General features: G+C 43.2%; 1 protein-coding gene across 1 annotated transcript in view; it reads right to left on the minus strand.

Moving 5' to 3' along the window:
- ATP10A (ATPase phospholipid transporting 10A (putative)) overlaps nucleotides 1–16,420 on the minus strand; it is a 1,009,168-nt gene that overhangs the window by 531,562 nt on the left and 461,186 nt on the right. Inside the window, exon 3 of the mRNA XM_069204275.1 lies at nucleotides 4,061–4,146. Within this exon, the coding sequence (XP_069060376.1) occupies nucleotides 4,061–4,146 (86 nt within the window). The remainder of the gene's footprint in view (nucleotides 1–4,060; nucleotides 4,147–16,420) is intronic.

Below are 16,420 nucleotides of genomic sequence, written 5' to 3' on the forward strand. Positions count from 1 at the left end.
AAGAGTGGAGAGGTGCAGGGTAGAGTACAGTGGCATAGAATGCAGTGGCATAGAGTGCAGTGGCATAAGGTAGATTATTTCACAGTAGAGTGAGGTGGCTTAGAGTGGAGAAGTGCAGGTTAGAGTGGAGTGGCATAGAGTGTGATGGCATAGAGTAAAGTAGTGTAGAGTGCCATAGCATAGAGTGCAGAGGTGCAGAGTAGATTAGAATGATGTACAGTGTATTGATGTAGAGTGCAGGGGCATAGAGTTGAGTGTTACAGAGTAAAGTGCATTAGCATAGAGTGTATTAGCTTAGAGTGCAGTGGCGTACAGTGCAGCGTTGCAGAGTGGCAGAGAGTGGAGTTGTGCGGATTAGATTGGTGTTGCCTGGACTGGAGTGGTATGGCGTGCAGACGAGCAGAGCGCAGTGGTGTAGAGAGGCGCAAAGTGCGGTGGCTTAGAGTAGAGTAGTACAGAGTAGAGTAGAGAGGCATAGTGTGAAGTAGCATAGAGAGCAGTGGCATAATGTGGAGTGGTTCCGAATGGAGAAGAGAACAGTGGCATGGAGTGGCGTAAAGTGGAGTGATACAAATTAGGGTGCAATTCTGATATATTCTGAAGTCTATTTAAATGTTGTCATGTGATAGAAAAAACTATTTCCTAACCACAGTATCCAGCAAGATTGTTGCATAAATCCTCTCACTTGAAGTCAGAGAAAGGAAAGTAAACACTAAGTTCCCACCGAAGACAGAGCCTGACATTTGACTTTGTTCTTTGAATGCACAGCAAATATGATAAGATAAGAACAAGATTTACAGGCCTGTTTACAGAAAGGGGTCACTCGGCAGGATACTGTAAATAAGGTTTTGGCAAGGCAAGGGACGAATTCAAGCTGCATAGCCTAAAACAAATAAAGCCAGCAAATTGAAAGCAACAAATTGTGAGTTACAAACCACAAGGCCAATGGCAAGCAACGGGCAGAATGCATTCACAAGGAAGCACTATGAATTTACTTAAAGTGACAGCTGTGGGATACTTTGTGGGGAAAGTCCAGTATTTTAGTCCATATCTTGCAGAGGTTTGGCTACATCAGTCACCCAGGTAGTATGACAAGAAGACCTGGAGTGGTTTCCATGTTGCAGGATAGGTCTGTACACCCATTCTATCAGTTTGCCACCATTTCCTATGGTACAGAGCTTCTGGCACACCTCTTGTAGGGTTAGTGCTAGGTAGCAGACATGAAATAGGGCATTTAATGATTATTTAAGGTGGTTGTAAGTAAGGAGTTGACCGGGGGGAAGATGGTAGTCTGCCACAAGGGTTTGGAAATTTAGTAGCTCACTGTTCAGAAACAAAGTCCCCAACTTTAAGACACCTGCAACATGCCACTGATGGAGATGCTCTGAACACAGCCATCCTGTGCGAGTGGGAAGGCTTAGCAAAGGTAGTGCAGGAGCATAGGGTTTCTTCGAGTCAGTGAGTTTACAGGTTCTGGCAAGGCAAGAGAAAGCCATGCATGATAACCACGGATGGTGATCGATAGAATGATCAGTAGGAAACGGTGAGCAGTGCATTAAGCCTTCCTTAAAAGTCTTTACTGGTAAACCCCATCTCATGCAGGTAGGTGGGCAGAAAGCCAGTGAGCCACCCATTGGACATCTGCAGCTGAATAAAAGCATTCTAAGTCCAGAAGATCTAATCCACCCGCAGTCACAGTTAGCTTTAGAGTGGAAAGAGCTCCCGATGGCGCTGCAGCGACCAAATCAGATGTGTGGCCTGTCTGAAGAAGGAATGAAGGACGAGCAGGGGAAGGTTTGCAAAATAATACTATCATTGGTGGAGCACACCATCTTCGCTAGTGCCTCATGGCCTCTACAGAAAGCAGAAGAGAAGACCAAAAAGCAAACTGGGCTTGGAGGGACCGTTCGCTCTGCCGAGATTTTCATCCTGGAAATCAGTGTAAGAATGGTAGATATTAATCACTAGGTATCAAAAGGTAACTGGTTCCCAGTTCAATCTGAGATCTAATTGTGTATGAAGGCGAAAACAGTGCCATATGTTAAAGAAACACTAATTACATTTTAAAATTTGTAAATTTTGTTTGTGCAATTTACATCCCAAATATTTTGAAGATTCTATGTGTACTTGACACTTAGGGATAACCCAGATCTCTAGTTTGACTTTTGCTCAATTTCAAAACCACATAAAGACATGGACTAAGCGGGCAATTGCCTTGCACAACCTTGCAAGGGGTCTGGCCCCTGCTCACCTTTCACAAGCACTAACAGCGAACCATTGCACCAGAAGAGTTTGCCAAGGTGGATGGGTGTTGATTGTTTAACCACTTGACAGTGCCCCTTCTGTTTCGCTCCTGTGTGCAGACAACTCCCCAGGTACCCAATACCTTCAAATAGTCTTGGTGGACCCATCTTGTCTGATTTTAGGAATTGTCCCACCTTGTTCTTCTCTTCTTTATTTATCCAGTTGTTAGCAACAACCCTTTGAATTACTTGCCGTGGATCTCCCATTTGATCTCGATTTCATCCCACTCTTTTATTATCTTTGGTAGTCCGGGCTCCCATTTCTGAGATAAATGTAGAGTCCCAAACATACACTCTAGTGCAGTGAGACTACAGACAAGTTATGGGTACATCACATCCTGTCATTAGGTGTGAGACTGTCACCCACACTATCTGCCCTGTCGCTTTAAAAAAAATTAGGTTGAAAGTCCATGGGCGGTTGGGGTAAGCCAGATGTTTTTGTTCAATTTGTTTAAACTAGCATAAGGTTAATTACCTTAATGTTTCCCAAACTGTTTGCCAGGGGTTTTGACATTTTCAGAAACATAATCAAAATGTTGCTGTTACTTTCTCTTCAGGAAAGATCGGGTAGATTTGGGCAGGGGTGATGGCCTTGCCGTGAAGGGCATTAATTTACTACTGAACAAGGACTTAATGTGACACCTGAATGTAGCACACCAGGAGGCAATCACAAAAGGCCCACAGTGAATAAATAGTGCTATGTTTAAAAAGAGTACATAAATGCACTGACAACATAGTGAGGCATGGCCTCTCTTGCGTGTGTCTGTAAAACTGACGTTTGTTCTTGAATTTTGACCCTTTGTCCTGAATTTTGACCCTTTGTCCTGAATTTTTTACAGTCCTGTCCAGAATTTGCCTCAATGCCAGGTGGTCACCCTATAACGGAGGGCTTTAAATATGATCAGAAAGGAAAAAAATGTCACTTGCAGTTTTAAGAAATCGGGGCGAGTGTTGGCATGAATAAGAGCACGTACTTAAATCTCTCTTGCCAAGCTGCTGCAAAAGGTCAAGAGGCATGACAAAGCTCTGGAGGAAACCTAGTGAATCTGGGCAACTGGTATTTTGGTTAGACACACTTTCCCTTCGGATAAAAACGCAATTGGTTGTAAAAGTTAACTGTGGCATTTTCTTTATTTGGAAAATCAGTATTTTTAAAGGAAGGTTATGGCGCAAGATTGTGAAAAAAACACATCATAATTCCAAAGCCATTCCCCCACAGAAAGCCACTGGTGATGCCAAGGGAGGGTTATAGAACTCAACACCTGCTCCTAAATCTGCTTACAGGAACGGTGGAGGTTAAGTGTCTGACTGGATAAACACGCTCTCAGTATTTGGAAGGAAGAGCAATTCCCTTAAGAAGTTGGATGCGAAAGAGAATATAACATTTTGAGGTTTTTGTTTTGTTTGGGAGGGAGCTGGAAAAAGAAGCTGAGTGCAGTAGCAAAGTGTGAAAATCGACAGAGCCCGGCAGCGTTCTGCAATGTTGACAGGTCAGAAATATCCACGGCACAGGGGCCTAACACAGGCCCTGCAGCCCCTGCGGTGCTCGGGGACCCCATTCTTTCAGGGATTCCTCGTCCCTTCCCCCATTCAGCCCCAGGCCAATGAATATCTGTGAGGGAGGGGAGACTCAGTGGTCCCTCTTCACGTTCTGCAGGGGTGGGGGCATCATTTTGCGTTGTGCCACTGCCATGGCATCTAGTTTTTAGACAAAATACAACGCTTTTTTAAAATACAGAAGATAAGGTAACACTCACATGTAACCCCGAAACCTGGTTAAATCATTGTTTGGCTTCTCGCACTCAATCACGCTTCTGAACTTCATGGGGTCAAAATCGGAGTCCTGAAAGCAAAAACAACGTATTTTTTTTAGCAGAAAACAACGATATATGGCAGAAAATAGAATAAGGGACAAACTGCTTGAATAATGCAACCATTGCAATGGACATAATGCACACCACCAGCTGGAGACGGAGAACAGAAACGCTCGCTGGGAGGCCTCCTATTTATAACTTGTAACTTGTTACTGCCAATCACAGCCCATTGCATAGTGGCATGGCCGATTTCATAATATATTACTCATTGTTTGTCATTCTATATACTCTGTTACAATTGGTGAAGTGTTTGAAAGGTTTTTGATGTGTTCTGAGGAGTATTATATTTCCTTCTCCACGCTGGTCTGCTTTCACTGCTTTTGCTTTCTATGTCTAAATAGCCTTCACTCCCAACGATTAACTTTTCTGTTTCAGAATTGTGACACTTTATTCCACTATCTTACCTTTATTTTTCAGGGTCTTTGTATACAATACAAATAACCATTAGCATGAGAAGAAAAGACTACCTACCGTTGGTAGCAATGTTTCTGGTGATTAATCTCTATCTAAAGATTACTGACCTCTTGAATCTCCCCAGGCACCAGACTAGAACCATAAAGTTGGTTGAAGTAACCCTCCAGTGCCCGTAGGAGATGCCATAGCTCCAACTGGAGGCCGGGCACTTCGGGATGCGAACAGCCTGAACAAGTTACAGAAATGCTATAAATGCAATTTTTCCTTTAAACTGCACTACTCATGGAGGCATTCAAGGTGGATGAAACCTGCATTTAGAGTGAGACTGCCAGTGACATCCGCAAGGCAACAGCTCAGTAAAACTTGGAAACCTTTCAGTTAGTCTACAGGATATGCTAACACCATATGGTAATTTCAAAGATCGAACCTTGGCACTTCCCCTAGTAGCATGATCTATGTCCTGGGAAGCCTATTTACATCAAAGACAAAATCCAGCACGACTGCCTGACCATCACTATGAAAGCCAAGGAGCACAACCAAAGACCAAGAAAGGCCATAAAGAATTCAAAGGCTCAATCAATACACCCAAATTTAGAGGAACTCCTACACCTGATCCTGTGCAGACATTCTAACAACAAACAATGTTTTTACTTTGTAATCTTATGCATTTACTAAAAATTCACTAAAATTGTAATATCGGTGTGATTTCATTGATTTCAACAAAATCACATGAATTTCTCAAGTTTCTGCTCAGCTAGATGCATTACGGTCATTACCCTTCAGGAGGAGTGTCAGAACCCTATTCAGAGGGCCATGGGGCAAACAGGAGCTGTTGGGCACAGCCTTGGGGGATGAGACTTGATGTCCCAGAGCCTGCCCTACTATATTTCCTGAGCAACTGGGTCAAGTATTCTCAGCACTTGACTCTCAGGAGTAGAGTGAGTTGAGCAGTCTAAGGCTTCTCGGGGGAAGGTAGATACAGGGAGGTGAACACAGGCTCACAATTCAAAATGCAATCAGCAGCAACAAATGCTTGTCTAATCATATACTTGTTTTTATGAAAAAATAGGTGTTTATTTTACATCTACCACCAGAACGGGAAATACAACATTCACAATCCACTTCTACAGTCCCTTGAGGTCAGGACTCTAGTGTTTCTTAGGTGGTTCCCTGAGTCCCAATGGCTCCTGCTTCTAGCAGTAGTGGTTATTCCCTTTTCACTACAGGTGACATTCAGGTGAAGCCCCACTAGTCCGACTCTTGGGAGTCCCACTTCTACTCTGTATAAAAATTAAAAGTGTTCCTGCACTGAAGTGGTGTCAGGCAAGCAGGTTCCCCGAGGCCGACTGGCCCAAAATCAGTCTTACCTGCACTTGCCGGATTACAGCAACCGGAGACCCTGAGCTCGTCCCTGTCCGGTAAATTATCAGCAAGCATCTCAGATGAGCTGTGCTTGGCAGACCTCAAGTTCCTCACATGCAGTGGTACAGCCGCAGCGACTAGAACTTATTCATGGCTCCACCAAGCTTAGCAAGATTTCAGGCTCTCCCCATGGTCTTAGGGTTTGGAAGTGTGGAAGTCCTGATGCTAATCCTCAGCCACAGTGCAGGCTTCAAAGGGTAACCACAGCAGCCTCTCCCCTTTGGAGACGATCCTGACCAGATGACACTTCTTGCCTGATCCAGGGGCCCCCTCTGGCATGCTGGGTCACCGGCCCTCCACTGCACAAGGCCTCTGATCTTTTAGGCACAGCAGATTTATTCAAGGCGGCCCCTCCTCGCATTCAGGGTCGTCGGCTCACAAGAGCAAACTGGGTCACAGCCCACTCAGCATGGCAGTCTCTTCACAGCAGCCCCACCTGACCTACAGGGTTTGCCCACTTTCGACAGTACAATGGCTATGACCCCACTCAGCACGTCAACTTCCTCACAGTGGTTACTCCTGGCATACAGGATTGCCGGTTCCTCGCTGCACATGGGCGAGGACACGTTCGACACAGCAACAGTCACGACTCACTTCACGGCGGCCCTTCTCTGCCAGAAGAGGGCCCCTGACTTTCCCTACATAGGGGAACGACCTGATCAGTGCAGCAGCTGTCTCCTCACACCTTTCTAAGAGAATCCACTCACTAGGATTCCCCACTGGACCTCGGCTCCTCCAGCGCTCTCCTCTTCCTCACTGATCTTAGCAAGCAGGCAGGTACAGGTGCGCCACAGAAGGTGGTCTTGAATTCCTTGGGTAACGTCCCCTTACTCAGCTGGGAGAAACCTTGGCCTCCAGTCCTAATCACAGGCAGAAGTCTTGCAGAGCTTCTCCTCCTCGCACAACCAGACTGTTGCTTGACAGTTCACAATTTTTGGGGTTTCTACGTCCTCTTCTTATAGTCCATTTCTGTACAGCAAATGTGAATTAGAGTCAGAGACTTTGAAGTTTATGTTGCAAGTTTCCTTCCTTTTGAAGTGCTCACTGCTTTGCTCTCTCTTCCTTTAGAAAGCAGTCTGTCACAGCAGGAGTGACTCCCAAGCTGATAGCCCCACATGAGAGTGATTAGGATTTCGCACCTGGAGGTTAGACATTTGAGGGCTAGCCAGGTCTTCAGCCCTACTCTTTATGATTCTCTTATCAGCCCCATTTCCTTCCTGAGATGTGCCCAGGCTCATTCCATGTGACCTCTCTCTGAATCAAAAAAACCTTTTGAAGTGTCCTGAGGAAGTCTTTCCAGTGTGCCCCACCTAGTTTACAGGAATGCAGCAATACACAAATGTGTCTGGGGAGATTCCTCTATTTCCTCTCCTCATGTCTCATCTTGCAACTCTGGGTCTCCCAAAATGGAACCCAGAGTCAGCCGTGTACTGAACTACTCGCCGGCATACAAAGACCCAGCACATGCATATAACATACACACACTGTAAAGCACTACTTCCTTCATATACTGTACCACTCACTGGCATACATACACACAGCACATGTACACCATACATGCACTTCACAGCACTAGACACCAAATTGATGTAAGCCAAGGATGAGTTAGGCACAGAGCAGCCAAACTTTAAATGAGTGGACCTGTAGTCCTCACTCCAGTGACAAAGGTAAAAAAGAGGTCTTCACTCTGATCACTACACAGGATGCTGGCACCACTGCACTTGTGCTGCTTAATTTATGGTAAAGTCGGTAACCTCTGACCACTTTGGCAGTAGCGCTTTGGGCACCCTTTGGGCAATTTGTGAGACAGGCCTATGTCAAGGCACACACACACACACACACACACCATCCATGTTTGCCTATGACAGCAAAAATCAGAATTAGGGATTCAGCCATCAATACAATTGATGCACTCTGGGTATGGTTTCATCTCCATTTCCATGAGGAGTACTTTTTCGTCCCAACAAGAAGCAATCAAACTATATTGTCCCATAAAAAGAAAAAATATCATCACTTAACATACATTTCTAAAGTTAAACATATGAAATGTAAACAAAGATTTCCCAACACTGTTTGAATAAAACTTCTGCATCTATCACTTTTCTCTTGTGATCTTCATTCCAAACTGAATATTCTTGTGCTTTCCTCTTTGTTCGTGTCCAGAGTCTTTCATTTCTTCTTTTTTCTTTATTACTTTATTTCAGTCGTAAACAACCATAAAAGTACAGCACAATACCAACGTATTACAATGAAATAACATTATATTATATCAGTTAAACAAATATAAAACAGTCCAGTATAGCGGATATGTGAAATCACAGTTTGCCAGGCATCATGAAGTTTGAGAAGTATAAAGTCAATCAACCATAAAGTGATTAGTGCGTCTGGACCTATGCACATGGTATACAAAGAAATTAGCATGGGTAAAATCCAAATCATATTTGAAAAATAATAATGCTGTCATCCGTGTAGAAGTCTCAGATCCTAATTGATCAACCGTCTTGTAGGGAAGGGTAGCCAAAACAATATGGCACTACATGTGCCATAGATAATGCATAAATACAAGTGGCTACGGTATGAAAAGGTCAAACTGTTCTAAAGTGAGTAATGCAAAAAACTATAAATAAAAGAGATTTAAAAGGAAAAAAACCATATTAAAAGATCCTATTGCTTAGAAAAAGATGATATCAATATTTATATCATAGTCCTAGCCTCAAGTTTGGCATTTAACTTAATTATCTGGGTAGTCAACACGTTGAAAAGCGACATATATCATAAGCAAGCCTATAGGCTAAGATGCCTCCATATAATAAACCACAACCTCATGAATACAACGGTCTATGGGCAAAAGGGAAGCTCTATCCTAGGCTTAGAATATACTAGATCTTAGATACCATGCACACTTTAAAAATTGTGACAGGGCAAAGACAACTGATTCTGATGTATCAAATTTTAATAGGTGCGAGGCCTTCATGTGGCATCTCACATCCAGATTAGGGCATATATCGGGGGAATCCACTTTGATCTCGTGGTTTTGCATCGGTTTCAATAAAACAAAAAGTGTGACTCAGTTTCCAAGGTGTTATGACAGAAGAGGCATCCCCCCTACTTTCTCCCCCAACTTTTCCCACTTAAATGAGAAGGCCTTAAGTGCCAATATACCAAGTCTAAAATGAATATACAAAGTTTTGGCCTCAGAAGTGTTAAGTCTATCAAGAAATTGTTCAAATTACAGGGCTACATTTAGGGCTAAAGAATTTACCAATCAGACCATCTGACTTTGACTCACACCATACTTCTTGGAGCATGAGGTCCTAATAAACTCCTTTTTCCCAGTTAACTGGGTTTTTCCCCATTTTACTGGGTTTTTCTCACACCTCCTCTATTTTAACAGGATACACATGATTTTTACAGCTTTCAACCAAGGTGCAGTGCAACACTTCTCTAGCATAATTATGCCAGAGCATCTCTGTATGGGGCCATGGCGGGCGTCATCAAAATTCTGACCCAGTATATCAGAATTTGAAGTCGGGCAATGTAATTAATCCTTTTCGGTTCAAATCCCATCAGGAAGGTATTAGAGGTGTGTTAGAGAAATCTCACTAACCTATTTACTGATCATTTCAAAGGAGTACCACGTCCAAAGCCCAAAATCTCTGCCCAATGCAATGTTCCACCAAGGGCCACAGCCCCGTATACATCAAGTCCTGGGGAGACTGCCCTACTAGATGATGACTTAATTTTTTTTAACAATGGCTGCTGATCTATGCAGAAGAATAGAGTTTCATTTTTGACAGCTGAAGATCCCAAGAAAGCATGTCCGTGAGCCTTACACCTAAGTAGTCAAAGTTCCTTGTTCCTAAATGTATAATGGGGATTTAAGGCCATTAATTTAGACTTCTCAGCAGTATTCTCCAACCCCATAGACAAAATAATTCAACAGCTCCTGCAAACCCAAGTATCACTTGTGAACAGCAACAGGGAGGTACTAGTGCCGGCTAGTTTAGGGGTGTCATGTTGGCATTTGTTAACAAATTACACTATGCCCTTCATATACAAAGAGTACAGCGTAGGGGCCAAGACACACCCTTGTCTCCCCCCTCCACTTTATAGGGATCCTGGTAGTCAAGTCCCCTTGGGTATTCCACCTGACCTGTGCATAAGTACCTGAATGTAGTCTAACTATGACAAGAAGGTGATCTTGTGGCATTCCATATTGACCTATACCTCCCATAGCGTTTCTGTGGGTACTAGAATGAATGCAGCCCTCATGTTCATAAAGGCTACATATTGACAACCTTTAATAATAGAAATGGACTTGCAAAAGATGGTCACGAAGCAAAACACCTGGTCAATGGTGCTTGTTTTCCAGCAAAAACCTGCCTGAAAATTCGACAAGATCTGCTGTACTGCCATCCAGTCTTGCAACCAGAAGAGGACTTACCTGCAAAATATCTTCTTTGTGCTATCAATATGGCTACTAGGCCTATAATTTGTAGGACTGTCTTCTGCCACTTGTTATAGATTGGAGCAATGATGACATCGCACCATGATTCCGGGATTTCTTCCCCACTAGATATGGCATTCTTAAGCTTGTTCAAGTAGGAAAGCCATATGTCTGGCTCTGAGTGAAACAAATCCCCTGGTATGCTATCAAGGGCAGGAGCGTTTTTTTTTTTCATATGTAAAAGGGCAGTCTTCAGTCTCCTTGATGGTAAACGCAAGTGAAGGTGCCCCCAGGCAGAGTGAAGGAACCAGGAGGGGAACACACCCATCCTCAGTATTAGAATGTGGGCCTGATCTCACCAAGTCCCTTGCATCATAAAGAGCAGAGAATTGTACAACCCATTTCTCTGACGGGACAAATACATCTGGTGTAATTATTCCAGAGATCCTGCCAGGGGCAATAATTCTCCAAAAAGCTCTATAGTCTTTTTTATGCAATACACCTGTTAGATCAGCCCACTGGTTTTCTTCTCATTTCTTTTAAGAGTTGGTCAGAATTGTCTTATAAGTCTTCCAGGCTCGTGTTATACCTGGTGTAGCATCTTACTTTACTGTCTCACTCAGACCCTTCCTTTGCCACTCTACAATCTTTGGTATACCACGGACATAAAGCAGTTCTGACTTGCAACTTTCTAGATTGTTTCTTAAAGACAAGCTTTGAAGTTTCAAAACAGTCATAATGTATTGAAGTAAAATTGAAAGCACCAGGATTACACTGTCCGTGTGAATCACAATGACCCAACAATGCTTGATAAACTTGTCCTTAGCATATTTATTATCACTGATGTTAGCCCATTTTATATTCCTAGCTATTTGTAAGCGCCAGTGGCATCGGAAAGGTGTGCTTAATGTGTTCCTGAGGTTTACAAAACAGGTGAGCATGGAACTCTGTAACAAGAACAATATGATCACTATCCAGACGTACGGCAATTCTCATGTCGACTGTACAAAACCATAACCTTAGATTGAGTAATATATCATCTATATGGTTACTAAAACTGTGGCAACATGTGGTAATTTCTTAAGTGGTTTGCTTGTAATCTCAGGTAAGCCCCACTACTCATCTACTACTATCATTAAAGGAGAAAAGGGCTCAATAGCTTGGAATTTTGCATTGCAGTTGTGTAACGGGCCGTGTATGGTGTATTCTAGATTCTAGGAAAGTGTGTAACGCATGTATGATAGGAGATTTAATATTGGCTTGGACAGAACATAGATACATATGTTTACCAGTGTGATATGTTTAATGGGGGCAGCACTCTGGAATGTCAAAATGATCACCAGTATGTCCTTTGAATCAGAGCCTAGACTTTCACCTTGAAGGAGTTCAAGTTTTTTAGCCATATTAGTCAACACTCCCAAAGCTCTCTCCGAGGTAGTAGGAATACTATTGATTTAGAATGAAAGCTAACCAGGCCTATAGGTTGGCTGTGTCGCCGATGTTTCCTGCAGGAGGACAATATAATGGTTGTCAATAAATTCCCCCCACTCAGGGTCATTAAGCTTTGCCTGGAGCCCAGCCACATTCCAAACACAAGTCTAGCTATAGCTTCCATCCTGAGTTTAGAAGCAGTTGTATTTGTGGACCGGGAGCAGGCCTGGTTCCAGGAATTTATATCTGGATGGGCCAATGGTGAGCTTGGGTGGGCCAATGTGTGCCCAGTTTCTAGAGGTAGCCTACAACCTAGGCTCGGGTGCCACTGCACCTGCTGCATTACTGGCAAGACAAACCCCTGTCTCATCTTCCCTAACACACACCTCCCTACTGCAGCTTGCCTCAGACATGAGCTAAGGTCGTGTCCAGGCTGTTTTCTTTTCATGGACATGCGAAGAGATTTGTCTCGGACAGTAGAAAATATGGAAAACCATATAAAGGTGGTATTCTTCTCCCTATCAGTTCATAAGTAAAACAGTTATTATTAAAACAATGCACTATAAAATGTATTCTAGAGCTTTCTCGTTGACCTCTGACTGCTAATTACAGTAAACAAAAGCAAAAAAATATCACATTTGCCGACATGGAGAAAGCACTTAACAAGAGCTTTCTCTGTGGCCTCTTTTGCTGTTACTTGGAGGGCCAAAAGTAATGATTGGGTGGGTGTGGCCCACCCACTAGAACCGGGCCGGACCGGGAGAACGCTTGGATTTCCATCTGGGAGTGTGGTACATGTTTTGGCCCTTTGCAAAATCCGTCTGGGCTTCGAAAGCCACACCTGTGAGGCGCTGGAGGTTTTAACCAATTACACTCTTTGGAGCACACGTCGTGTAGTGCTTTTAACCGTTATTGTGCCACTGTGCCTGAGGGAGTCCATCTATGTCCGAGTTTCTCAAAGAGCATGAACTACCCTCTCGCAATCCTTGCACCTCGTTATGTGTCAATACAAACCCATTGCTAATCTCTGGGAGAGCATTTTGGGGTGGGTTGATTTTTAGACATATATTGGAGCCGTTGTTTAGTGCTACTCTTTGTTCCAGGGCAATTCATCCTTTGTATATTTTGTTATCCACATATCTAACTCCAAGGTAGTCAATGTTGCTGTGCTTATTTGTGTAACTTCCGCCATCACATCATTCCCTATTACTGATCCATTACTGCGGACTTTGCATAGCCAGTGAATGGTTTTATTCACAAGTGAATCTCTGTTTTGAAAAGAGCCAGGCATAAATTTTTAGACATTTATGATAAAAATGTAATTGCCCAGACAACCACTAGCACCCCTCTCTTTGTGTGTGCATAAGGCTAAGGGGCTCAACCATTCTCTTAGGGGGCGAGAAACTATCAATCTGTCCTTTTGCCCTTGAGGATTTATCTACTTTTAGTCCTGTGCTCAAAGGGTATCTAAGAGCCTGGGTAAGTACCACGTGCGGCTCGTCCTTTAGGGGGGAGGGGCCACGCCCCCCCACCTTTTGCCCCTCATGAAGAGTGCCTGTCAGGCTGAACAAAGGTCAGCCTGACAGACTCTCTTCATTTTCAGCTCAGACAGCCAGGAGTGAGACGTGCGCGATTTGCGCAGACTCCTGGCTGCCTGATCCGAACTTTGCTGAGCTGAGGAAGTCACAGCTCCTTTGGGTGTGACCTCCTCGGCTCAGCAAAGGTGCCTCGAGGCCCTCCCCTGGGTGACGAGGAAATCGTCACCCATTGACTTTGACCTGGGTGCTTCAGGTTTAAGCCCTGAAGTGCCCAGGGCGAGTGTCAATCAGTGACACTTCATCACAGAGTGGGGTGGGGTCAGCAGTCTCACTGACCCCATCCCACTCTGTGACGAGGCTGGGACTGCTGCCTTCCCACACTGGCTGACCTGCGGTCAGCCAGTGAGTGAGGGAAGGCAGCAGTCCTAACCCTCCTGGGACCTCGAGGCTGAAGGTAAGTGTGTGCGTGTGTGATGTTTTAAAATGAATGTCTGGTGCGTGCGTGCATGTTTGAATGTTATGAGTGTTGTTAATGGATGTGTGTGTGTGTCAAAGAATGAATGTTTGGTGCGTGCATGTTTGAATCTTAAGAGTATTGTTAATGGATGTACGTGCATGCGTGTCTGTGTGTGCAAGAATGAGTGGGGGTGTGTGTGTGTGTGTGTTTGCTTCCCGTCCGCCCCCTCCCTTCTAAGGCTGCCGGCAGTCACTGGTAAGTGCAGTGCTCCTGCCCCCCTCTTATATTCACCGCTCCCTTGACTGAGGTTGCCCATGTTTGATGATTTATTATCCCTGGGACCCCCATCACATTGGTTTAAAGATTAGGTAGCTATTCCTTGGCTAGGTGTGTTATTTGAAGTGTGAGCCTCATAGAAATCAGATTCTACACTATTACTGTACTTGGATGTACTGGTCTACCCCTCCTTTCTGATGACAGTCAGTGTATAAATTTATAATTTATGTTCACAGTCAGTGTTTCTGTTAGGACAATAGCCTTTTTTAGGTCTACTACCTCAGCCTCCAGGAGACTCACCTGTTCCTCAGGGGTACTTCTCACTAGGCGTTGATTTAGAATGGTTTCTGGACCACTGTGTATTGGATCACCTAAAATCTGGGGACCTTTGTTTTTTTCCTAGGCTGCAAATCTATTTCTGCATTCTATATTAACCGCAAACAAAGTTGTTTGAATTTTCACCCACCTTACTTCCATCAGGTTTCAAAGCTTGCGATACAATAGTGCTGAAGCATATGCCTTAATTAGAAATTATTAACGAGTGTTTATATGTTTCGAATAAATTGTGACCTCAAAGAATGGCCACAAGTGTTCACGAAATGTACTAATTAATGATAAATGCTCATGAAATATTGAAAATGTATTAGATTAATGTAGTAATATGTCATATTTAGGGTTGTGAAGTATGCTCTAGCCTATTAATTGTAGGCCTTAACTTAGCGAGTGTCTTGGCCTACGGTTGCCAGGCCTTAAGCAGAAGCTGTATTCCTTAGCGTTTAATGGAAAATGCGGACAGAGTTAACTAACAGTGAAATGTTCATAGTTGTAATAAATTGCTTAGCAGAAGCTTTCCATGAGAACCAACTAACAGGAGACAGTGTCCTAAAAAGTCTAACAATTGTGTGTAATGTGTGCGAGTAGTACTTTCCCAGTACGCGAATGATGAAGACACTGACTGGAGAAGAAGATGCAACAAATTTGATACCTGACGAGCCGGATGATGAGAACATCGTAAGGCAGACCAATCAATGACGTGTGAAGGGTGAAATATTAGAATTCATAGATTAGGTATAAAATTATTATGGGGTAGAGTAATAACGTACGATTAATTGACCAATAGGGAATTAGGGGATAGTTTGGGTGACTTTGATATAACAACACAACAGAGGGAACTTAGACGGATCGCAAGACTAGAAATCTAGAGTGATGGTGGGAAGAAGAAGAGACTCGAGATTATGTCATTGGGCTCATTACTCTCTGACTGAGAGCCTGATGTTTGACGATCGATTGATGACCTGAGGGCGAAGACTGTTTCTGTTTGCTGACCCATACTGTGTATAGATAGATATGATAATATGACTGAAATGTATTTTTATGCCTTTTCTTTCTAGGTACCAACTGCGCTGAGTTAATAGTTTTCTTTAGCTAGATGTTTTCTTCATTCGTGTTCTAAATTGTTTTGTATGAAGTCCAACATGCTGATGCTAATTTGGGTTAGTTAAGGCTATCTAAATGATGACTGGCAAAATTGCAGGGACAGTTGTTTAATGACTTATCTTGCTGAGTTTTATGTATACCATATCATTATTGCAGCTGGCATTGCTATTGGTTTGTACCATTGCCTTAGAGTGTATTGTGATTCAAGCTTCGATTAGATTGTGTTTCTTTTGTCGCTTTGGTCAACCAGTACTGTTCTTATGTGTTTCATGTGATTTTGAGATTAATCTACATGACTTAGCATTGTTAAGATAAGGGAAATAAACTTACTAAACGTTTACTAAAGGTGTGGTTATTCATGGCTGAAAGGTCATGGTGTGTGATAATTACTGACTCCATTTGTTATTGATTTGTCTGATGATTATTGAATATTGTGTATAGATTGTTGTTCCTATTCTGGAGCTATGGTAAGAACATCTTAAACAAGTCAAAAGGCTCATTGACCTATACGCGTCCCCTTATAATTTTACTTATTAAGGACTGACACGCTAACAGTAGTTAATGCCCCAGTTCCATTTTTAAGGGTGGATATTCCTGTCAGCAAGCCCTTATTCATATTTGTGTGGGATTTAGTTAAATAGGACTTTATATTCCCGTGTTTACTTTTCAACATCACTGGTTTATCCTTTTTGTCTTTCTACCGTAACATGCGTTCTACTTCCTCAATTAAAACCTCAATTTCATCTAAGGTACAAATTACAGTGGCATGTTTAGGTTGTTTGTAGCTTTGCCTATCTCGGCAGAACTATCCACAGCTTTGT

The sequence above is a fragment of the Pleurodeles waltl genome, chromosome 8 (assembly GCF_031143425.1).
Source record: "Pleurodeles waltl isolate 20211129_DDA chromosome 8, aPleWal1.hap1.20221129, whole genome shotgun sequence".
In the NCBI taxonomy this organism is placed as follows: Eukaryota; Metazoa; Chordata; class Amphibia; order Caudata; family Salamandridae; genus Pleurodeles; species Pleurodeles waltl.